Here is a 23,495-nt window from a genome sequence, read left to right as displayed (position 1 = left end):
TGGGGAATGAGAGAAAGGAGAGAAGAGTGCAAGCAAGAGAAGGAGGCAACCATCACTTGCACTCCTCTTGCTCCAGCAACCCACCAGGCGTATTTAGGAAGTGCACAGAGGGAGAACTAGATGCAGAGGGAGGCCACTGCAGGCAATGGAAGAAGAGAGTTTACTCCTCCTGTCCCCATCTCACAAAAACCAGCTGCCAACCTACAAACAGGAAGTTGCTACTGACCAGTGCAGCAGTCACTTGGAAAGCTGCCATAGTTCCAACAGCTTGCCCACCCTGCCCATCTCCCAGTGTTTTCTGCACCCACACCTACAAATGCTGAGTGAACACAGGATCCCAAGAAACTGGGTAGGGTTACAGTTACCTTGTGCCGCACAAAGGAGTCAAATTCCATTATGCTGAACCCAAGAGAGCCATCTCCATATAGGACCCAGACCTGACAATGATACAAAAAGGAGGGCAGATGCATCAGAGACCAGGTGGGTAGATCTTAGCACTGTATTTCCTTTTCCATGGGTAAGCAACTGTCACCGAAAAGGAGGGCTGCTCAGTCTGGAGAAAGTTCATATAATCAAACAGATGGATTGGGGATTGAGGCATTCACCCCAGTGACCTCTTTTGAGAAGAGGGGACAATGCACCAGAGCTGCCACCCATGTCTTCCCACTACTATGCACTAACCTCCGAGTCTGGCCTGCAGAGCTTGGCTCCTAAGGCAAAACCTCCACCAACCCCCAAGGTTCCAAAGGCTCCTGCAGCAGGAAGAAATGGAGAATCAGTGGTTGAAAGGAGTCTGCAGCTGTCTTACTGTTTGGGCAGGCCTTAACCATTTATGTTGGCTTAGTTTTTAAATACAACCTGTTGATGTTAGCCACCCTGGACATCTTAGATACAAGATGGAAAGGTAGGATATAAATACTGTAAGTAAACAAACAGTCCACAGTCCTGCACCAAGGAAAGGCACACACTACCTAAGCAGTCCCAATGATCATGGCTTGCACTAGCTTATTTTTAAAGCCTCCAAAAGGAGAGACAAAGCACAATATCTGGAAGCTTCTTGATCCAAGCAGAAAAACTCCTTGAAGTTCTTCCTGACCTTTTCCTTAAATCTACCTGCTTGTCCTATCATCAATTGACCTTCTTTCTGAAATCCTTTTACAAAAGATGCTCCCTGGATTATGCCTTCCATTATAGTTGTGGCCAGGTAGCTGGCCAGATGGGCAGCTAATAAATCTAATTAATTAATTAATTGTTATTCAAGAAAGCCAAACAACACAGTCTTCCTTGGGTGCATCCATCTGACAGCCTCGGGCAGACCAACATTTCTATGGAGCAGGGGCTGGGGTGCCTGGCACTTCTACTGAGTTGCAGAACTGGATGTGTGTTTAGCAGAACTGCAAATATCTTCCCAGGGGAGGGTAATTACACTGCCTCCTATTAATATTCAAGACATGTTGATACTGAAATGTCACAAGAATCACCAAGTTCGGGCTTGTCACCTCAGATCATTAAGTCCAACTCTCTACTACCCAGGATACGCGAAACTTAAAGCTTCCCCACCAAAGCCTAACTCTTGCTAATCTCATGTTACCTGGATCCAGCCAGGACAGTGGCCCCCTGGCCTTTACAATGTAGGCAGCGCTTCCCACAAAGTCACCTCCATCTGCAACCAGCAGGCTGTCTTCTGGAAGCAAGCAATCCACATGGTGCAGCAGCTTCAGCGGGTTAAGGTGCTGCTCTGTTGGTACTTCTGCCTTCTCTCTGGGAGCAACAAGGGCCAGAAACTGACTTTAGGCATGTCTGTGGCCAGCTGTGCTCTTTGCATATCACAATGTTATGCAAGGGCAGGGTAAAAAATCTTTGCACATGCATGCAAACACACCGAGTAGTAAGGCTTCTAACCTGTTTGCTTTCTCCTTCATGTGATCAGCCTCCCGCAGATGCATTAGCCAGTCCTGGGGACATGAATAGCCCTTCAACTCTTGGCTCAAACGCACCAGGAAGGAGCCAGCATCTCCTGTGGGAAAAGAGTTGCAGGAGGCCTGAAAAGCTCAAGGCCCAGGAAAGGAAGTTCATGCAGCCAATGCATCCTCTTCCTCAAGACCCTAGCATCACTGGGCCATGCCATGAAGCACCATCCTCTCCCTCCAGCAATCCTGCCCATGCCAGATCCCTAGGACCCTTCCTCACAACTCCCATTTTGTAGCCCCTGGCAGGTCCCTCACCCTTTATGGTTATGTGGGGCACCCAGAATGTATGTGCATTTTTTAGCAATTGCTCCTGGTTCCTGTTGACAGCAATAATTTTGCTGCGTTTGCTCAAGCTTTGTCCATATGACAGACGAAAATCACAGACTGTGCCTGGAAAGGAGAACAGAGGTTATGGAAGTGGGACAATCACTGAAGACATCCATTGCACATCCACAGAAATACTTGCCACCCTCCAAATTCCCCCAAATTGTCCCACTGCTGCTAGGGAGGCCCCCTCAGCAAGCAGCCAGCACTAGCCTCCGAGATCCAGCTACCTGCGAGAATGACCACATCTGCCTCCTTGAGTGCCTCGCGGCGGTTCTGACAGATGTGCAGTGGACTATTCTTTCCCAGCATGCCACGGGCCATGCCTCCCAGGAAGCATGGAATCCCCAGTTCTTCTAAAGCATCTCTGTAAGGATAGGAGGGAGGAGGAGGAGAATCTGACTGTGGAGATTCCAGTACCATTATCCACCAACAGCCAACAACAGCTAGTGACCCATAGCCTCTATCCCTTCTCCCCTGCAGTCTATTAATCTGGATTCATGCTCCCCTCTGATCCCAGCTCTGGTTTGCTTATTGGTTTGGCTTCCCAAGATCTACGTTACATCTCCTAAGCAGCTATGTTGCTCTGCAGTTTCAGTGGTAGCCTCTCTGATCGGTGGTACTGGACTAGAAGCACATATCGTATTAATGTAGCACAGGCAAGATGTAGATGGGACATGAAGAAAGCCCCAAACTGGTGCTACAACTCCTCTGAACTCTCTGGCGGTCAAGAAGCACAACTCACCTGAGCTTCTTTACTGGTGTTGGAGGCAAGGTCACTTGGCTGCCAAGAAGGATGACTGGTTTCTTAGCCCGGCTGATGAGCTCCACACACTGTTGCACCTGCACAGAAGCATGCCCAGGTGAGGACCAGGCTGAGAGCAAAGACCAAAGCTTTGGAGTAGTGTGGACACTCTTGTGGAAGGTGGGGGAAGAATGTTTCAAAGAAGGGAGGAAGCACCTCCTAATCCTGGGGGCAGTGTTATGTGGGAGAGCAGTAATTCCAAAGTTTGTTGGTAACAATGGAGAATGTGTCCCAGCCTCAGTTTGTCCTCTTGCAAAGGTAATAGTGGCTTGCCCTCTCTAGAGGAGACACTAAGTGCCAGAGGGAATAGGAAAGCAGAAGATGTAGGGAAATAATATTTGTTTGAACAGCAGGACAAAAATAATGAATAAAATGCACCCAGCTCCTTACTAAGATGCACCCAGCTCCTCACTTTTCTAATTGGAGTTGGGACTCCCTGACCTTACTTAATGATGCCTTCTCTAGGGAGTCTCACCTGTTCCTTTGTGGCCTTTGGCATGTTCACTGGCAGCGGTGAAAGGTTCCGCACCTCCCATGCCCCAACAAAGAGGTTCACCAAATATCTGTGCAAATACCTAGGTGAAAACAAAGAGAATGTGACCACTGAGGCCAAGAGACTCTCAGAGGCATGGCTGTGACATACAGGAGGATGTGGACTTTGGTACAGAAGCCACAGAAGCTCAAGAATCCCTGCCATCAGTTACTTGCCCAAAATATGGACAGTTACCACCACAAAAAAGCTCAGGACCTTGATGTGGTAAACTGCAGAGTATTGCAGGCCTTCAGGGCAAAAATCTGCCCTCCCTGCTCCAGTATAATATAGAGGGCTGGATCAAAGAATTGCTGCATGTTACGATTAATGAGCATGTGGCTTATTTAAAGTTTGAGAGGAGAGATAAGAGAAACCTACAGGGCCTCTTTGTGGATTGTCATACACTACAGGCATCGCCTCTGTCTTTTGCTAGCTTATATTTTTAGCATTGTTTGTGAGGCTGTCTCTTCTTTTTTGGCTATAACCTTCTTATATTACCCAGCACATTTTGAACACAATTGTGAGTGCATGGCACTTGAGTGGAAGGAGGATGGAGAGGAGAAAGGAGTCACTTCTACAAATTTGTCTGAAGTGACAAGACTTTGATTTAAAAATTATATCTTTATAAGTTTCTAATAAAAACAAATGCTGATAATAAAAAGTCTCACCTTCCTGGCTGCACCAGAAAATGGGTTCAGGATGGGGACGGCACCAGCAGCCAATTTAACGAATGGAGGGCAAAAAGCATACCTGGGACTAAGGAATCTCTAGGATGTATTGAGACATTGGCCCAATTCACACATCATGGTGGGAAATCGTGAGTTATTTAACCCACAATTTGTGGGGACATGTGTTCTGCGCAAGATGCTTCCACTTACTGTAAACAACATCTGATTGGCATGATCAGAGGTTGTCAAGGTGATGTGCAAATCTGGACTGATGGGTTGTTTAGCTGCTAAACAACCCAGCGGTTAACCCATGGTTAGCCCCTAAACAACCCAGTTGTCTGCGTTCACATGTCACCCTGGCAACCTCTGATCACAGGTTGTTTACAGTAAGCAGAAGTGGCTTGTATGGGTCCTGGCAAATTGTGTGTTAATTAACCCACAATTTGCTGCCATTACATGTGAACTGCCCCACTGAGGACCATGGCTCAAGCTCCAAATCCTTGAATGTGGTCTAAAGAAGGGAATCAACAGTAACTGTAAGGTAACAGTCCCAACTTTTTATAAAGACCTAGCATGTATGAAAAATACAGGGAGAGAAGAAGTATTTATCCAGGTTTTTCACACATGTGAACTTGTGAAATATCCTTGTGCTTTTGTAGTTTTAGAAGGATCATATATGCAGTAAATCCTTATCCTTTTCAAAGACAATTCAGTATGGGTGTTATTTATTTCATTTTTGGCTATGTGAACATACCTATTTTTAACTTATTAATTCATTCAAATACATTTATATACCACTTTTCAGATATATAGCCTTTCAAACCAGCTTACAAATAAAGGTGTTGGACACAAGCACATATAAATATATGGAAACAGCGGTATCAGAATTGAGGAAATGAAGCCAAGGCTGAGGCTGTTGAGAATGGAACAAATATGATTTTAATGCTTTCGTAATGGCCTGATCTGAAGGTGTGTAACGTCCGAAGCAACAGGAAGGGAGTTCCATAACTGAGGGGCCACCATCAAGAAAGCCCTGCCCCTTGTATGTGCCAATCTAGCTGTTCTAACTAAAAGATACATGAGCAGAGCTGCTGCTGCTGCTGATCTAAGCATACTGGGAGGATCGTATGGGTGAATGTAAATCTATAGGTAACCTGGTCCCAGACCATTTAAGGCTTTAACAGTTAAATAACCAGCAGCTGGAAAGAAACTAGTAACCAATGCAACTGGCATGAAAGAGGTGTTGCAAAATAGATTTTTTTGCCCACATCAGCGTTCCAGGAAGCTAATAGGAATTTGTGAGCTACCAACTCACCAATTAATAGCTTTGCCAATTGGGGAGGGGTGGGAGGGGGCAAACTCACTTACCAGTTAACAAGCTTTCCTGTCAGGCTCTTGGAAGCAGCAGTCTTGCCCAGCTGTTTCTCTACCAAATGATAGGGGTAAAGAACATCCAAAGGAAACTCCACAAATACAGGACCTGCAAGACAAACAGAAAGTTTTATAACCACCTCACCTTGTCACCAAAATCTCCATTGGTGAGGAAATTCTCAAAGATGGCATAACCTCATAGAATCATACAATAGTGGGATTGGAAGGGGCCTATAAGACCGAGTCCAACCCCCAAGAACCTTTTTTTCTTCAAAACTCCTAAAATCAGAAGCATGCTCTGAGGACAACTCACCTTCCCAGCTGTGGACCTCGAAACCATTTGCGTCACAAGACTACTAACAGCTTTGTACTCTACCTCCTTCCAACACTGTGATTCTATAGGGATGCTTTAAACTGGATCCCTGCACTGAGCAGAGAGTTGGACTTAATAGCCTAAATGACCCCTTTCAACTCTATGATTCATATTTGGAAGGACCACCTAGTTGGAGTGTTCCCCACCCATGTCAGAAAAGTTAGCCCTCAGTTTCTGGATCCACCCACTAATCATCGGCTAAGTGGCAAGAGCCCCAGCAAAGCCCAGAAGAGAAGCCATGGTACTTCTCTAACCTCAGCCTTAGAAGATCAGATAGAAAGATGCTGAAGCTGATGGTGAAGTGGCCCATCAGTGAGCTCCAAACTGCTGAATGAGAGATAGCCTGCCTCCTCCCATTGAGGCAGACACGTTCCAGAGGCCCTGCTCAACTCTCCAGCACCATAGCCAGGTGGGCAGACTAAGAACCAGAGAGGTGTTGAAAGGCTAGGCTACTATCCCCACATCCCCAGCCTTCAGTACTTCCACAAGGAGATCAGGGGTTGGGATGTTGGGCAAACCCCCTACAGGGGCAGGAGGCAGGAAGGCTCTACCTTGGTACAATACTGTTATACTATGGCAAAAGCATCTCTTTTCAAAGTACATCCATGTTACTTTATATACTGTGAGAAAGTTCCAAAGGGTAACTTTTGCTCTATTTCATGGCTGAATTAAATGGAGAACCAAGCCTGGAAATTCCCAATGTCTCCAAGCTGATGGGACAATAAAGACATGCTGTCATCCACTCTGGACCTTTGAGAGTTTATTTCTGCCTTAGCCTAAGTATAAAAGTGACAGTAGCATTGTCCAAAGGGAAAAAAGTCCTGATTTCCAAGGCCCATGTGGAAGGAAGGTGGCAAAAGCAAAGGGAGAGGCATCGGTCAACCATCCTAATGAATAGGGAGGCAGCGTTTCATGCCCATAAGTAGCTCCCACCTCGCCAAAACCCCACTACTTGGTAGCTGCAATCCTGAGTCAGGAGAACAGCCCCGCTCTAAGCTAATGGCAGAGTAGCATACCTGGAGTGTCACACTGGGCAATGGCAATGGCTTTTCGCAGCACAGGGGCAATATCTCGGACAGTCTTTGCTGAAGCACAGAATTTGCAGAGCGGCTTGAAGAGAGACAACTGGTCAATATCCTGGAGAGCTCCTCGGCCCTGAGTTGGCAGGGTGGGGGGGAGAGAAAGCTGAAATCTCACTTTTGCACTCACAGTCGCACACAGATACAGCTGGCCTTATTGTCAGATACACAAACACATATAAAAATGGCCTGCTAACAGCAAAGATGCTGCTGGGGGGAGCTGAAACAAGCCCAAGCATGGTGGTGGTGAATGCAGAAAGGGCAAAGCCCAACTAGACCAATCAGGAGCAGCATCAAGCTCCGGATATTTCTTCCTTCTTCTCCAACTTCAGGGCCAGTGGCTGGGGTACCCTACCTTCAGCAGTGTGGATGCTGCCCCCCCAATCAACAACACAGGAGACTCTGCCATCTGAGCATTTTTCACAGCCGTCACAGTGTTCGTCACCCCAGGTCCTGCTGTCACTGCAGCAACTCCCACTGTCCCTGCAACAGAAAAATGTAGGGACAGTGTCATTCTGTACTCCCCACTCTTTAGCAAAAAACAAACAGGGACAAACTGGGTACCTGAGAGCCTGGCCACTGCATCTGCCGCAAATACAGCTGTTGCCTCGTGTCTCGTGTCCACAATACGAATGCCCAGTTTTTCGCTGGCCACTAAAATAGGTGAGATGTGTCCACCCACCAGCGTGAACAGGTGGCGCACACCATGAGCTTTCAGCACTTCTGCCACAATCTCCCCACCATGCCGAGTACTCTTAGGGTCCATCTGGAACAGACAGAACCACCTTTTGGTGCTGGCTTCAACAGAAGAACACAACAAAAGGTTGGTGACGACTACTTTCCTACTGTGCCTCTGGTACAGAGCCAGAGACTGAGGTGCTAAAAACTAAAGGCCACCTATGGGGCCAGCTATAGTTTTAAATCTTAGATGTCTTCTAAAAGCCACCAGCTACGAATGTTTCGCATGAACTTAATCTGAACACAAGTCAACGTTATGAGTCCCAGGGAAACACAAGTCCACCAAGAGTGAGAGGGGCAAACAAGACTCCAGTTTGGATCTAAGCTGTTCAGACCCTGCCCACGCTCTCTTAAGGCTCTGCCCACCCTCTTTTTCCCCCTCTCAGTAGGGAACTACAAGTATTGAAAGGTTTCTTTAGATACCTTTTTCAACTGGTTCCTGCTTTACCTGATGCCAGAGCTGATAGATCAGCCCCAGTTTGTGTGCTGCCCCAAGAAGAATCACTGTAAGGGTTCCCAGCAGTGCCAACAGCCATGTTGAGGCACCACCCAGGGCTGAGGTGGCAGTATTCATGTCAGGATTCAATCAGAGTCAGCTAAGGATGCAGTCCTGTCCCAAAAGGAAGACAGACACATAAGTGTCATTGTATAACCTGCATACCTCATACATACCAGCCTCGCTTTAGAATTCTATTCTCTACAAACAGTCCACCTTTTAAGTTTTATTTCAAGTTTACTTTTAACTGTAGGTGGCTCTTAATCCCGTCATGATTTGTTTACAAGCCATATGTTACTGGCATATTATTGTACTTTGGCCTGCACCTGAGTTTATAAAGGTGTACAGAGGCTTTTTTTGTGTTCGTATTTCATTTTGCTCCAATTTGCAATTAATTATGTTTGTTTAATTATTCTTGACATTTGTTTAATATTAAAAATAAAAGTTTATAGTACATTGTTATAGAAGACAACCTAATTCTTTAAAAAAAAAAGCTTTATGGACATACATAAACTCTCAACTTTGAATTACAGTGAAAGCCATTGGTATTTGTGGAATCTGCATGTCAAGAGCTTTCCAGTGAAGTATGTTTCATGAGAATCAGTCAATGGGAAGGGAGTCAAAAAGGGATGACCAACTAACTCCCAACTTTGAATTATATATATAAGATACTTGTAAATATTTTAGGAATCACAACTCAGTAGCATACAGTTGCTTACATTATTTAGATAACTGTTTACATACTAATTTTAGCATGAATGAAGAGCTGACTGCATAAATATACGCACACTCAGATACAGAATGGTATCATTTTTCTAACCAAATGGAAACTGCAGGACATAATTCCTAATGGACGGAAGGTGAAAATCTGTTAAAGTCTGCATACCGCATGGACTATGGTGAGAGACTGTGCTACACTCTTTCCAAAAAATCTACTGAACCATCTGATCAGCATCCTGTATAGCAAACAAAACAAAAAAAGATCAAGATTGAAATCTCAGGACTGAAACCCCATGTAATGGCAATATTCAAAAATTAGTGGGGGAACATTTCAGGTTCCCAGGACACCTTGTCACTGACCACTGATGATGGCCATCCTTGATGAAGGAACTTCAAAGACAGATCCCAACATGAAACAGTTAAACTACAATTCACAAGAGGTTTAATTCCATCTCCTGTGGCTTGAAGAAGGACAAAGGTGTTTTTTTTTTTTTTTACCACACTATTATGTTTTATTGCATTGCGGAACTCTGTGCACCTTTTCCTTCAAACACAAAAAGCTCGGGTATGCTAGGATTAGGCAATGAAACATATGATGAATACAAGGGTTAAGCTTCTGATCTATGGAAATTACAGTTTGGAGTTGAATTGTAAAATCTAAAGCTTAGAGAAAAAGTGTCACCAAAAATTATTCACAGTACAAGCCTATGCAGGTTGGTCTAGTACTCCCGGAACCACGTTAACATTAACACAAACAAAATAGCTGGCACAAGAAAGGACACTTATAATGGAGTCAATGGGGAGTCCCAGATACTAGCCCACCTCCCATCCCAACCACAATGGAGGATAGGATTCCAAGTAACTCAGCAGGGAATTACAGAACAATACCAGGAGTATATATGCCCCAGCAAGTATCAAGATGTTCTATTACTCTGTTTCAATATCTGTAGAAGTATGTTTGCAGAGAGCACAAATGGGAACTTGGTAAACAGAAAACTTTGCACAACACAAGCAGTTTGCACGTCCACACACAACTCAACCAAGGATAACATTAGGAAGGGCAGATGGTTAATACTGGTCCATCCCTCAAAGCCTTACAAGTACTCTGCCTCAGAACTGCTGATAAGGGGAACATCAACTCACTAGGGCTACAAGAACAAGGCAGGCCACACAAGTAAGCGAGTGGAGGTAGGAGTGGTCATGCCTGAAAGCAGGACTTCTAAGTATCATCCCTCCCTCTTTCCCCTTAAATACCCTAAGGGGCAGGCAACCTTTTTAGGCCTGTGGGCACACTGGGCAATTTGAGAAACTGTCTCAGCCATTACCACAAAATGACTGCCATGGGAGGTGCAGTTAGTCACAAAGGACAAGTGACCTGCCCAAAAGACTGAGTCCAAAGCAGAGGTGGGGTCTGAGCTCCAGCACATTAAACAACTCCTTTGAACTCGCGCTTTTCAGTGCCAACAGAAACCTATTTCACAAAAGGCAAACTCTTTTTCCCCTTCATGGATCACTGCCTTGTTGTGGCGAAGGGGCTTGCGTAACTCAGTGAAGCCATAAGCTATGCCGTGCAGGGCCACCCAAGACGGACAGGTCATGGCAGAGAGTTCTGACAAAATGTGGTCCACTGGAGAAGGAAATGGCAACCCACTCCAGTATTCTTGCCAAGAAAACCCCATGGAACGTATCACAAGGCTAAAAGAGATGACGCCGGAAGATGAGCCCCTCAGGTCGGAAGGTGTCCAATATGCTACTGGGGAAGAGCAGAGGGTATTTCCAAGTAGCGCCAGAAAGAGTGAAGCGGCTGGGCCAAACCCGAAAGGACACTCAGCTGTGGATGTGTCTGGCGGTGAAAAGAAAATCCGATGCTGTAAAGAACAATATTGTTTAGGAACCTGGAATGTCAGATCAATGAATCAAGGTAAGCTGGAGGTGGTCAAACATGAGATGGCAAGATTGAACATCGACATCTTGGGAATCAGCGAACTCAAATGGACAGGCATGGGCGAATTTAATTCAGGTGACCATCATATCTACTATTGTGGGCAAGAATCCCTTAGAAGAAATGGAGTAGCACTCATAGTCAACAAAAGGGTGGGAAAAGCAGTACTGGGGTACAATCTTAAAAATGATAGAATGATCTCAGTACGAATCCAAGGCAAACCATTCAACATCACAGTAATTCAAGTCTATGCCCCAACCACTGAGGCTGAAGAAGCTGAGGTTGATCGGTTCTATGAAGACCTACAACACCTTCTAGAACTAACACCAAAAAAAGATGTCCTCTTCATCATAGGGGATTGGAATGCTAAAGTAGGAAGTCAAGAAATCACTGGGATAACAGGCAAGCATGGCCTTGGTGTACAAAATGAAGCAGGACAAAAGCTAATAGAGTTTTGCCAAGAGAACATGCTGATCATAGCAAACACTCTTTTCCAACAGCACAAGAGGCGACTCTACACATGGACGTCACCAGATGGTCAATATCGAAATCAGATTGATTATGTCCTTTGCAGCCAAAGATGGAGAAGCTCCATACAGTCAGTAAAAACAAGACCTGGAGCTGACTGTGGCTCAGATCATGAGCTGCTTCTTGCAAAATTTCGGCTTAAATTGAAGAACGTAGGGAAAACCACTAAACCGTTCAGGTATGACCTAAATCATATCCCTGATGAATATACAGTGGAGGTGAGGAATAGATTTCAGGGATTAGACCTGATAGACAGAGTGCCTGAGGAACTATGGACGGAGGTCCGTAACATTGTTCAGGAGGCAGCAACGAAATCCATCCCAAAGAAAAAGAAATGCAAGAAAGCCAAGTGGCTGTCTGATGAGGCTTTACAAGTAGCTCACGAAAGAAGGGAAGCGAAAAGCAAGGGAGAAAGGGGAAGATATACCCAACTGAATGCAGAGTTCCAGAGAATAGCAAGGAGAGACAAGAAGGCCTTCTTAAATGAACAATGCAAAGAAATCGAGGAAAACAACAGAATGGGAAAGACTAGAGATCTCTTCAAGAAAATTGGAGATCTCAAGGGAACGTTTTGTGCAAAGACGGGCATGATAAAGGACAAAGAAGGCAGGGACCTAACAGAAGCAGATGAGATTAAGAAGAGGTGGCAAGAATACACAGAAGAACTATACAGGAAAGATCTGAATGTCCCTGATAGCCATGATAGTGCGGTCACTGAACTTGAGCCGGACATCCTAGAGAGTGAAATCAAGTGGGCCTTAGGAAGCATTAGTAACAACAAAGCTAGCGGAGATGACAGTATTCCAGCCGAGCTATTTAAAATCCTAAAAGATGATGCTGTTAAAGTGCTGCATTCAATATGCCAACAAATCTGGAACACTCAACAGTGGCCACAAGACTGGAAAAGGTCAGTTTACATTCCAATTCCAAAGAAGGGCAACGCCAAAGAGTGTTCAAACTACCGCACAATTGCGCTCATTTCACATGCCAGCAAGGTGATGCTCAAAATCCTACAAGCTAGGCTTCAGCAGTATGCGAACCGAGAACTACCGGAAGTACAAGCTGGGTTTCGAAGAGGCAGAGGAACTAGAGATCAAATCGCCAACATTCGCTGCATCATGGAGAAAGCAAGAGAATTCCAGAAAAACGTCTATTTCTGCTTCATTGACTACGCTAAAGCCTTTGATTGTGTGGATCACAACAAACTGTGGCAAATTCTGAAAGTGATGGGAGTACCAGACCACCTTACCTGTCTGCTGAGAAACCTGTACGAGGGTCAAGAAGCAACAGTAAGAACCAGACATGGAACAACCGAGTGGTTCAAAATTGGGAAAGGAGTACGACAAGGCTGCATATTGTCACCCTGCTTATTTAACTTATATGCAGAGTACATCATGAGAAATGCCGGGTTGGATGAATCAGAGGTCGGAATTAAGATTGCCGGGAGAATTATCAACAACCTCCGATATGCAGACGATACCACCCTAATGGCAGAAAGCGAAGAGGATCTCAAGAGCCTCTTGTTGAGGGTGAAAGAGGAGAGTGCAAAAGCTGGTTTGAAACTCAACATTAAAAAAACGAAGATCATGGCATCTGGCCCCATCACTTCCTGGCATATAGACGGGGAAGAAATGGAAGCAGTGACAGATTTTACTTTCTTGGGCTCCAAGATCACCGCAGACGGTGACTGTAGCCATGAAATTAAAAGACGCTTGCTCCTTGGGAGGAAAGCTATGGCAAACCTAGACAGCATAGTAAGAAGCAGAGACATCACCTTGCCGACAAAGGTCCGTCTAATCAAAGCTATGGTTTTCCCAGTAGTAATGTATGGCTGTGAGAGCTGGACTATAAGGAAGGCTGAGCGCCGAAGAATCGATGCTTTCGAACTGTGGTGCTGGAGAAGACTCTTACGAGTCCCCTGGACTGCAAGGAGGTCAAATCAGTCCATCCTAAAGGAAATCAACCCTGAGTGCTCATTGGAAGGACAGATAATGAAGCTGAAGCTCCAATATTTTGGCCACCTAATGCGAAGAGAAAACTCCCTGGAAAAGACCCTGATGCTGGGAAAGACGGAAGGCAAAAGGAGAAGGGGACGGCAGAGGATGAGATGGCTAGATAGCATCACGGATGCAATGAATATGAACTTGAGCACGCTCCGGGAGAGAGCGGAGGACATGAAGGCCTGGCGTGCTATGGTCCATGGGGTCACGAAGAGTCGGACACGACTGAACGACTGAACAACAACAACAAAACTCTTTTTTCTCCCCTGCCCCTGCCAGCCAACTCATTCCCCTCCCACCCCTTTCTCTCTCACTCTAGGAAACTCTCACCCCAGCTTACCACCCATAGAGACAAGCTCTCTTCCATCATCCATCCATCCATCCATCCATACACCCCCCCCCCGCCCATGTATCCATCACACAGGCTTGTATACATACATGTATTCACACATATAGGCAGGTTGCTTACCTGTAACTGTAGTTCTTCAAGTGGTCATCTGTGCATTCACACATATGGGCTCTGTGCCTGCACTAAACCTCATTCGGGAAACTTCTAAAATGAAGGAACATTTTGGCAGGCTCCCTCCTGCACCGTCCACTGCACACGTCCCAACGGGTTCCTGTCTGTTCTCTCCATTCCTTGAGACTGCCTAGTGTGGCCTCAGATCCAAGGGAAAATTCACACCTCGTTACCAACATCAAAATCAACACTGACACCGAAGTGGGGATGGTGGGTGGGTTGTGTGAATGCACAGATGACCACTTGAAGAACTACAGTTACAGGTAAGCAACCTGCCTTTCTTCTTCATGGTCTCTGTGCATCACACATACGGGCGATTAACAAACACACTTACCGGAGGTGGGTAGGTGCCTCACAGTAAGACTGATGAGAGCATGGCTTGCCCAAAGGCACAGTCTGAACATGCTTTGACATATAGTTTGTAGTGCTTTACAAATGTCGAGCGTTTCGACCATGTCACCGCTTTACAGAAGTCCAACAATGGAACACTTTTGCCAAAGGCTGTAGATGTGGCAACCCCTCCCATCGAATGTGCCCGGATGTGAGATGGGTGCTCTAAGTCTGACAACTCATAGGCTAAACCAATTGTTTGTACAATCCATGAGGCTAGCCTTTGAGACAAAACAGGAAGGCCCTATTTAGGACCACTGTAGCAAACGAAAAGTAAGTGTGCCTTATGGAAAGATGCTGTCCTTGACTTATAAAAAACCAATGCCCTTTTTACATCGAAATCATGCAGCTTCCTTTCCAGGTCAGAATATTGCTCTGGGGGAAAAATTGGTAATGAAACAGATTGACTGACATGAAAATCAGAGACCACCTTTGGTAAAAAGTCTGTGTCCAGTCTCAGGTCAATCTCGTCCTTGTGAAAAATCAAATAGGGATGATCAACCCTTAAAGCGTGAATTTCACTAACATGTCTGGAGGATGTGATAGCAACCAAAAAGGCTATTTTCCATGATAACAGTCGGAGATCTGTCGTGGCCATAGGCTCAAAGGGCTTTGAAAGCAGAATGTGCAAAACAACAGAGAGACTCCACTGAGGCATCAGAGTTCTCACTGGAGGTGCCAAATTTTTTAAACCCCGCAAGAACTGACAAGTATCGGGGTGTGTAAAAAGGGAAAAGCCTTCTACTTGCTCTATGTAAGAGGAGAGGGCCGCCAAATAAACTCTTATGGATGAAAGCTTCAACCCCTCCTGGAACAAGTTGTAAAGAAATAAGAGATCATTTTCAATCGAAACTGCGGACTCTTGCAAATTTCATAAAGGAAGACCATTTAGAAGCACAGGATCAGTGCGTGGCAGGTTTCTTGGCTGCATCCAAAACAGTTTGAACTTCTAATGGGATCTGAACAGGGTTACTCACTATTGGATTCTCCAAGCTGTGAGCTTCAATGTGTTGAGATCTGGATGTCAGATCTTGATTTGATCCCGAGGGATTAGATCTGGGTTCTGTGGAAGAAGCAGAAATTCCTTGTTGGACAGACAAAGCCAAGTCACAAACCATGACTGCCTTGGCCACCAAGGAACAATTAAGATACAATCGGTCCCGTCTTGCCAGTTTCTGGAGGGCCCTTGAGAGGAGAGGGAATGGAGCAAAAAGGAAGAACAACTCCCCTTGCCACTGGAGTTCAAACGCATTGTGCAACGACGACCGACCAATCCCTGCTCTCGTGCAAATCCCATTCCACCGAGTCGCAAACAAGTCTACCATCGGATGACCCCATTTCCAAAATAGGCAACGCAGGATGGATGGGGACATTTGCCACTCGTGGGAAGATTGATTTGACCAGCTCAGAGTGTCTGCCAAGACACTGTCTTCCCCTGCAATGTGAAGAGCGCTCAAAAGGATATCTCGCTGGATTGCCCATGAGAACATGTCCATCATGAGATCCACAAGCTTGGAAGAATGTGTGCTCCCTTGCTTCTTGATGTGCCAAAGCACAGCTGTATTGTCAGTAAAGACCCGTACATGCCTTCCCAGCAGGTAAGTCTCAAAGGCATGCATCACTTTTCAGGCTGCAAGGAATTACAGAAAATGTATGTGGTGTTGTTTCTCCATTGCAGACCAAGTTCCCTGGATTCGAAGTGGACGACAGCGAGCTCCCCATCCTGAGAGGGAAGCGTCTGTTGTCACTATCCGAGTAGGGGATGGTTGGACAAAAGGAGCGCCTTGACACAGGTTGTGTGGCTGCATCCACCACAGAAGGGAATCAGCTATCTTGCCCGGGTTCCTCAGATAACAACGTCGAGTGTCATTGGTGGAATCAAAGTTTTGGAGCAGCCAGTTCTGCAATGGTCGCATCTGAAGCCTTGTCCAATGTACAACTGTGACCGTCACCCCATATGTCCAGAAGCGTTTGAATCATACGAGCAGTGACTCGTCTGCAAGAACAGAGTGTCTTTGCCAGGGCGCCCAACTGCTCTTGTCCCTTTCGAGGTAGGTAAGCATGTGCAACTGTCAAATCCAGCAGTGCCCCTATAAACTGCAGTCTTTGAGTAGGCCTTAAGGTTTACTTTTCTCTGTTCACGTACAGGCCTAATGCTCCCAGAAGGTTCAGAACAATCTCGACAGCACAATACAGGGAGTCTTTGGAATCTGAGATGAGAAGTCAGTCATCCAGCAAAGGGTAGACTTTGATTCCCTGAAGTTGAAGGTACACACACACAACTGCCATGCACTTTGTAAAGACTCTTGGGTGGTTGCTAGACTGAAAGGCAGGACTCAGAACTGGAACATTTCGGTACTGATCGTACAATCATAGAACAGTAGGGTTGAAAGGGGCCTACAAGGCCATCGAGTCCAACCCCCTGCTCAATGCAGGAATCCAAGTCAGAGCATCCCTGACAGATGGCTGTCCAGCCTCGTCTTGAATGCCTCCAGTGTGGGAGAGCCCACCACCTCCCTAGGTCATTGGTTCCATTGTCGTATTGCTCTAACAGTCAGGAAGTTTTTCCTGATGTTCAGCCAAAATCTGGCTCTCTGTAACTTGAGCCCATTATTCCACATCCTGCACTCTGGGATGATCGAGAAGAGATCCTGGCCTTCTTCTCTGTGACAACCTTTCAAGTACTTGAAGAGCACTGTCTACACTGGTCTGTAGTTCCCAGGTTCCTCCTTTTTACCCTTTTTGAAGATAGGGACAACATTAGCCCTCCTCCAGTCATCTGGCACTTTACCTGGGAACTATAGACCAGTCAGTCTGACATCAATCCCTGGGAAAATTCTGGAGCAGATGATAAAGCAATCCATCTGGAAGCACCTTGAAAACTATGCAGTGATTACTCGAAGCCAACATGGATTTGTCAAGAACAAGTCTGCCAGACAAATCTGATCTCATTTTTTGATCAAGTAACCTCCCTTGTGGAATGCTGTAGACATATACCTCGACTTCAGCAAAGCTTTCGACAAAAGTGCCCCATGATGTCCTGATAAGCAAACTGGCTCAAAGTGGGCTAGATGAAACAACGATCCAGGGGATCCACAGTTGGCTACAGAATCGGACTCAAAGAGTGCTTATCAATGGGATCTTCTCAAACTGGGGAGAGGTAACAAGTGGGGTACGGCAGGGCTCAGTCCTGGGCCCAGTGCTCTTCAACATTTTTATGAATGACTTGGAGGAGGAGGTGCAGGGAATGGTGATCAAATTTACAGATGATAAAAAATTGGCCGGATAGCTAATGCTTTGGAAGACAGAAACAAAATTCAAAGTGATCTGGATAGACTGGAGTGCTGGACAGAAAACAACAGAATGACATTTAATAGGAATAAATGCCAAGTTCTGCACCTAGGAAAAAGAAACCAAATGCACAGTTACAAGATGGGGGATACGTGGCTCAACAACACTACAAGAGGGAAGGATTTTGGAATTGTTGTCAATCACAAGCTGAATATGAGCCAACAATGTGATGTGGCTGCAAAAAAGGCAAATGCTATTTTGGGCTGCATTCATAGAAGCATAGCTTCCAAATCCCGGGAAGTACTAGTTGCCCTCTACTCAGCACTGGTTAGGCCTCATCTGGAGTACTGTGTCCAGTTCTGGGCACCACACTTTAAGAAGGATGCAGACAAACTGGAGAGGGTTCAGAGGAGGGCAACAAAGATGATCAGGGGACTGGAAACAAAGCCCTATGAAGAGAGACTGAAAGAACTGGGCATGTTGAGCCTTGATAAGAGAAGACTGAGGGGAGATAGGATAGCGCTCTTCAAGTACTTGAAAGGTTGTCACAGAGAAGAAGGCCAGGATCTCTTCTCGATCATCCCAGAGTGCAGGACACGGAATAATGGGCTCAAGTTACAGGAAGCCAGATTCCGGCTGAACATCAGGAAAAACTTCCTGACTGTTAGAGCAATACGACAATGGAACCAATGACCTAGGGAGGTAGTGGGCTCTCCCACACTGGTGGTGTTCAAGTCGAGGCTGGACAGCCATCTGTCAGGGATGCTCTGATTTGGCTTCCTGCATTGAGCAGGGGGTTGGACTCGATGGCCTTGTAGGCCCCTTTCAACCCTACTGTTCTATGATTCTATGTCTCAGGGGCGGATAAAACCATTCTGAACATCCATCCCAATCCCTACGTGGAGGCCTGGATATCTCTCTGTATTGGCACTCGTAATGGTGGCCGACATTAACAGATCTGAGGGACTCAGGAGGATGGAACTGATGTTGTCAATTCCGAGATGGAGAAATTTCTCAATGTCAAACAGCATCATCCCATACAAAAGAAGAGGCCTGATGCTCTCGAGATGGAGAGACCACTCAATCCTGAGGAGCTGGTGGCAGAGACAACTCCAAACTGTCACCTTCCAAGACCGTAGAGATTGACTCAATCACAATGCTTGGTACCAATGGGAGGACTCGAACTGACGAGTCCAGTAATGGAGGGGGTGTTGGAACCTAAGTCTTTGAAGGCTTATCAACAACCCTCTTTTTCTTTATTTTTTGGGGCTATTGACACAGTGTGATTTTATTTTTCCTATTTTTCTTCAAGTTCTCTTTTTAATGTCTCCTCATATCCACTTACATTTCCCTTAAATATTTACTATTAATTCCTCTCATTCCTTAAATCTACCCTTACTTGATTTTTGTCAATGAAGATTGCTTCCTTCTATAACTCCCCCACCCCGCCCCCACCCTGGCTCATTGTGTAGCCTCCTGGCATGTGATGTACTCTTATTTTCTTCTTCAATGTAACAGATGTGGTGTGAAAAGAAATAGAATGCAGAGTTTGACCCTAAATACAAGCCTGAATTGTAAACATCCTGATATGTAATCTGTGATTTGAGTGTGAATTAGAACACTATGAAATGTGAAAAGGTCAACATTCTAAACCAGTCCATGTCATGTGAATAGCCCAGACCAGGAAGGGGAGGTGTGAATGGTTTTATTATAGGAGGGCCAGATGAGGGTGCTCTGGTATGTGCTGAATATTGTTTTAGTTACAGAAGATGGACACAGGCCAATAAGAGAGGTATCTACAGATGTTCTGATAACAAGGACAGCACTTTATAACCATAGAAATGTCAGGGAGTCAGAAGGAGGTGCCTGGCTGTCTACAAAAAATGTCAATCTGTCAGTAACAACATCAATCCTGGAATTGGGAACATGATGCATTATCAACAAAGAACATACTGAACCCCTCTTTGATCTCATGAGCCCCGAGGGAAAAAGAGTATAAAACCCCTGAATCTGCCATTGTTCAGGAGGGGCGTGGTTGCATCTGGATCGTTTGTATGTGCACATACCAACAGTACCCTCAATCCACGGGACATGCATTGAGTGCTCTGGCCAAGTACTTGATAGCATTGTGGTGAGTTGGGTAAAATTCAGGGAGAGGATTTTTACTGTCCAGGGCTTCGATAGGGCGCAGCTATCTTTGTTCTGTCATACTCACTGTTAGTTTGGATATAGGACAGCAGGCTTGGGCGTGGGTCTGGCTGACACTGTATCATCGTTGCTTCAGTGGGACATTTTTGTGGTGGTTGGATCGATATGGAACTGAGCAACAAACAGGGGCTAACTGTATATTTAGTCATTTAATGCACCACATTTGGGTAACTATGTTTCTACCTTAAGAAGTGCACAACCTCTTAAAGCCTCAAAGAAGAGTGCAGCTTCTTGAGGATTGTTGGTTTGGGGCTCTAATCTAAGAGGCGTGTAACCTCTTGAGATTCAGGGGGCTTGAAGCTCTTTGAGATTTCTTTGTAATTAAGTTTGTACCTAAGAGGCATGTGTCCTCTTCAGTCTTGAGCTTCAGAGAGCCTGAAACTCTGAGATTTGTTTGTAACCAAGTTTGTGCCTGAGAGGTATGTGACCAATTCAGCCTCAGAGAGCATGCAACTCTCTGGGGAGGTTCTGCTTTTGCTTATTTCTTTTTATTTCTTCTTTCAATAAATCTCCTTTTCTTTCATCTACATTTGTTGTGGGCATGTTCTTCTCCTCCTCCTAAGATCCCAAACCTCTCAGCCTGATCAACTGAGTGGTCCTGGGAAAATTAATTCCATATTTCACACTATCTGATCCCAACTTTGGAATCTTAGCCTTTTTGGAAAGCTTCTTCACTAATGAGAGCAACAATGAGCGCCTAGGAGTTAGTGGGTCAACTCATTCAGTAGCAGAAGCTGAGGGTCACGGAGATGAGGGTTTTGACAAAGACATAATGGACAACATCTTCTCTTTTACATAAGAGTCAGTGGTTTTTTTTAGGATCAACCACCAACAAGACTCTCCTCCAAAGCTCTGCTTTCAGTCTATCCTACCTATTCTTTCTTGCCTGCTTGGTGAGAGACTGGCAGAGCGAACAAGCCTCGGGCAAATGGGCCTCAACCAAGCAAAAAAGACAACTTGCTCCCACATTTCACACACTTGCAAAATGGAGCCTTTGCGGCTGTAAGCCATGAGAGCCACAGCTGCAGAACACAAATGATGACGAAAGAACAATGAAAAAAGTTGGTTTGTTTTTAATAACAACAAAAAAGAAAACTAGACAGACAGAGAAGAGAAAGAAACAATTCCTCAGCAAAAGTGCAAAGCACTAACGAAGTTCTCTAAATATGCAGGAAGCTCCCATAAAGACAACCGGCTAGGCAGTCGAAACAGAACTAAGGGAACAGGTGGGAACCTGCTGGGACATGCGCAGTAGATGGTGGGGGAGGGTTCCTGCCAAAATGTTCCTTAGCTTTAGAAGTTCCCCAAATGAGGCTCAGCGCAGGTGCAGAGCCCATATGTGTGATGCAGAGACCACAAAGACTTTTTCAGTGGAGGCTGGTGGCTCCGATGCCAGTGGGGTGGTGAATATGTTCCAGGTTTCAGTCAGAACTCTAAACTGCTATCCAAGGTGCTCTGTGGATTCAATGCCCCACAAACACTGGAGCCACCAGTCTCCACTGTCACTTCTCCCCACTGCATTTTTTTTTCAGGATCTCTTCTGAAAAAAAAAAGCCCCCCTAAACCCTTCCTCTTCCATCTAAGCACACAACCCTCCCCAACCCCTCAGGTTGCTCTGACCTGGCTACTCCAGCCACCAGTGGCTCTCTATTGGCTTTCATGACCCCGCCGCCCCAAAGCTGGCTTACTACTGCTCTCCCTAGCTCTCCTCTTTACCCACCCTGCCACACACACACCTGCCACACACACACCAGAAGTGACAGGGGTCCCCTTTTCTTGTTTCCCTTCTTTTTCTTGGTGTTTGGGAGTGCTGCAGAGGAAAGCATAGCTGCCCACCATCCATCTTCATTTCCTAATAATGTTTCTGAGCCACCCGTGTGTTCCAGAGGCATTCATGGGAAATGAGGATGGCAGCAGCTGGGGGCCCTCACTTTGCTTAGAAGCTATTCCAGCTGCCAAAAAGAAACTATGTTTTAATTTTTTTTTAAGTGGAAGGGTACAGCACCTTGGCAGGCATCAAGAGAGGTGTCTAGGGGTGCATTGGTGACTGTGGGCACCACACAGCCTACTGCCAGAAACACCCATGATCACAGAGTATCTCCCTTCCTTCTGGAATACGAGGAACAATATAATGACTTATAGCCCTAACCCTTACTCAGCAGAGTGTGGTAGTGTCCCCCACACAGAGGTCATAGGGTAAGTATGCACTTTGCATAAAGAAGGTTTATTGTCCCCAAGCCCCCAAATGCATATAATCTCGCACCATGCACTAGGGAAGGCAATGGGAAAAACTGCCACCTTCACCGGTGAATACCAAGCAATCCATTCCATCTATTGGTACCGCCGGCCCAACACATTTGACTCATTCTTCCTTGTAGGATTGGGGTCATGACAGCAGAATAAATAGTAACTGGAGAGACAGTTCTAATGCAACACCTTCCACTGGATAAATATTGTCTTAATGACAAGACTTGCTACTCCAACAAGTGAATCCCCAAATGTAGGCAAAAGGGAGAGTACCAGGTCAGCGTACACTCAATGGAAGAGTGAGAAATTGGGCTGGGGCACACAGAATGATAACGCTTCTAGGGTATGGTACCCTCTCTCTGTAACTCATTCAATGATTACATGATCACAGCTGCTGTCTATGGTAGTTGCTACCTATTGTGCACCTCTGTTCCTTGATTTTCTTGTCTCTTTATACATAAACATCCAACACTCATAGATGTAAAGATATACCTCACCCAGTTCCATGCAGACCACAAGCAAGACCTACTGCAGGAGTAGCGACCAGTAGGAAACCAACCGCTTCCATGTATGATTGCCACTGTTTCTTGCTAAGGCTATTATTTTATTTATTTTTATTTATTTCATTTCTATACCGCCCAATAGCCGAAGCTCTCTGGGCGGTTCACAAAAATTAAATCCAAACAACACACAATAAAACAATTTAAAATATACAGAACATTAAAACCACAATATAACAATACAACCACAATAAAACTTAGCAGCAGTGTAACTGAACTGCAACCAGCATGAGGCTGCAGTAATGGGGAAAGGTGTACCTGTTACTGCTTTGCATTGAAGCTCTCTCAGATTTCAGGGTCCTTCAAAAATAAAACTGGCAGCCCCATTCTTTTGTGACATCATACACATTACAACAGGCATTGTTTAATAAAAATATTGTTTAATATTGTTGCAACAGTCTGTATTGTAGTTAGCTTACGGGGACCGCTTCCCCACTTGTATCTCCCCTGAGATGTCTTCCTACTAGGAGACACAATGGGAAGGGGAGTGGATTTCCCACCAAGACTGAGGGCATGCATCTTGCCCATCCATGGCCTTGCCACTGAAACTCCAGCAAGGACAAGACAAGCCCTGACTGCTCAGTCTCCTGCCTTCCTCTATGGTATTGCTGGTGTAATAACCACTGGTGCTGCACAGAGACAGCAGTAGATTGATAACAAGATCTGCTGGGAAAATAACTTGTGGCCTCTTGCAAATAACCAAATCTGCATGCAGGGAGGCATGGAGACCCAA

At 45.6% G+C, this 23,495-nt stretch overlaps 1 protein-coding gene and 1 pseudogene across 16 annotated transcripts in view; both read right to left on the bottom strand.

Moving 5' to 3' along the window:
• The window catches only part of HACL2 (2-hydroxyacyl-CoA lyase 2), a 28,625-nt gene that overhangs the window by 2,999 nt on the left and 2,131 nt on the right, over positions 1–23,495 (bottom strand). For 5 of the 16 annotated variants that reach the window (XR_014787955.1, XR_014787952.1, XR_014787954.1 and 2 more), the window contains exons 2-15: positions 9,243–9,312; positions 8,309–8,470; positions 7,687–7,888; positions 7,478–7,605; positions 7,060–7,198; positions 5,668–5,779; positions 3,575–3,674; positions 3,040–3,137; positions 2,525–2,661; positions 2,226–2,360; positions 1,903–2,017; positions 1,592–1,761; positions 682–752; positions 366–437 (exon numbers count right to left, since the gene is read on the bottom strand). Coding sequence is in view for 7 of the 16 variants with exons in the window: in XM_084835593.1 (XP_084691719.1) it covers positions 366–437; positions 682–752; positions 1,592–1,761; positions 1,903–2,017; positions 2,226–2,360; positions 2,525–2,661; positions 3,040–3,137; positions 3,575–3,674; positions 5,668–5,779; positions 7,060–7,198; positions 7,478–7,605; positions 7,687–7,888; positions 8,309–8,434 (1,605 nt within the window). In the remaining 9 variants the exon portion in view is untranslated. Of the gene's footprint in view, positions 1–365; positions 438–681; positions 753–1,591; positions 1,762–1,902; positions 2,018–2,225; positions 2,361–2,524; positions 2,662–3,039; positions 3,138–3,574; positions 3,675–5,667; positions 5,780–7,059; positions 7,199–7,477; positions 7,606–7,686; positions 7,889–8,308; positions 8,471–9,242; positions 9,313–14,015; positions 14,207–15,433; positions 15,520–23,495 lie in introns of all 16 variants that reach the window. The other 11 variants (XR_014787956.1, XR_014787958.1, XM_084835595.1 and 8 more) reach the window with 5 other exon arrangements.
• LOC146353063 (uncharacterized) lies at positions 14,348–15,781 on the bottom strand (annotated as a pseudogene).

This window comes from Heloderma suspectum, chromosome 2, assembly GCF_057233095.1.
Source record: "Heloderma suspectum isolate Gila_16-S chromosome 2, 16-S_ref, whole genome shotgun sequence".
Taxonomy (NCBI): domain Eukaryota; kingdom Metazoa; phylum Chordata; class Lepidosauria; order Squamata; family Helodermatidae; genus Heloderma; species Heloderma suspectum.
The sequence above is the reverse complement of the archived record's forward strand: the minus strand, read 5'-3'. Positions and strand labels throughout refer to the sequence as shown.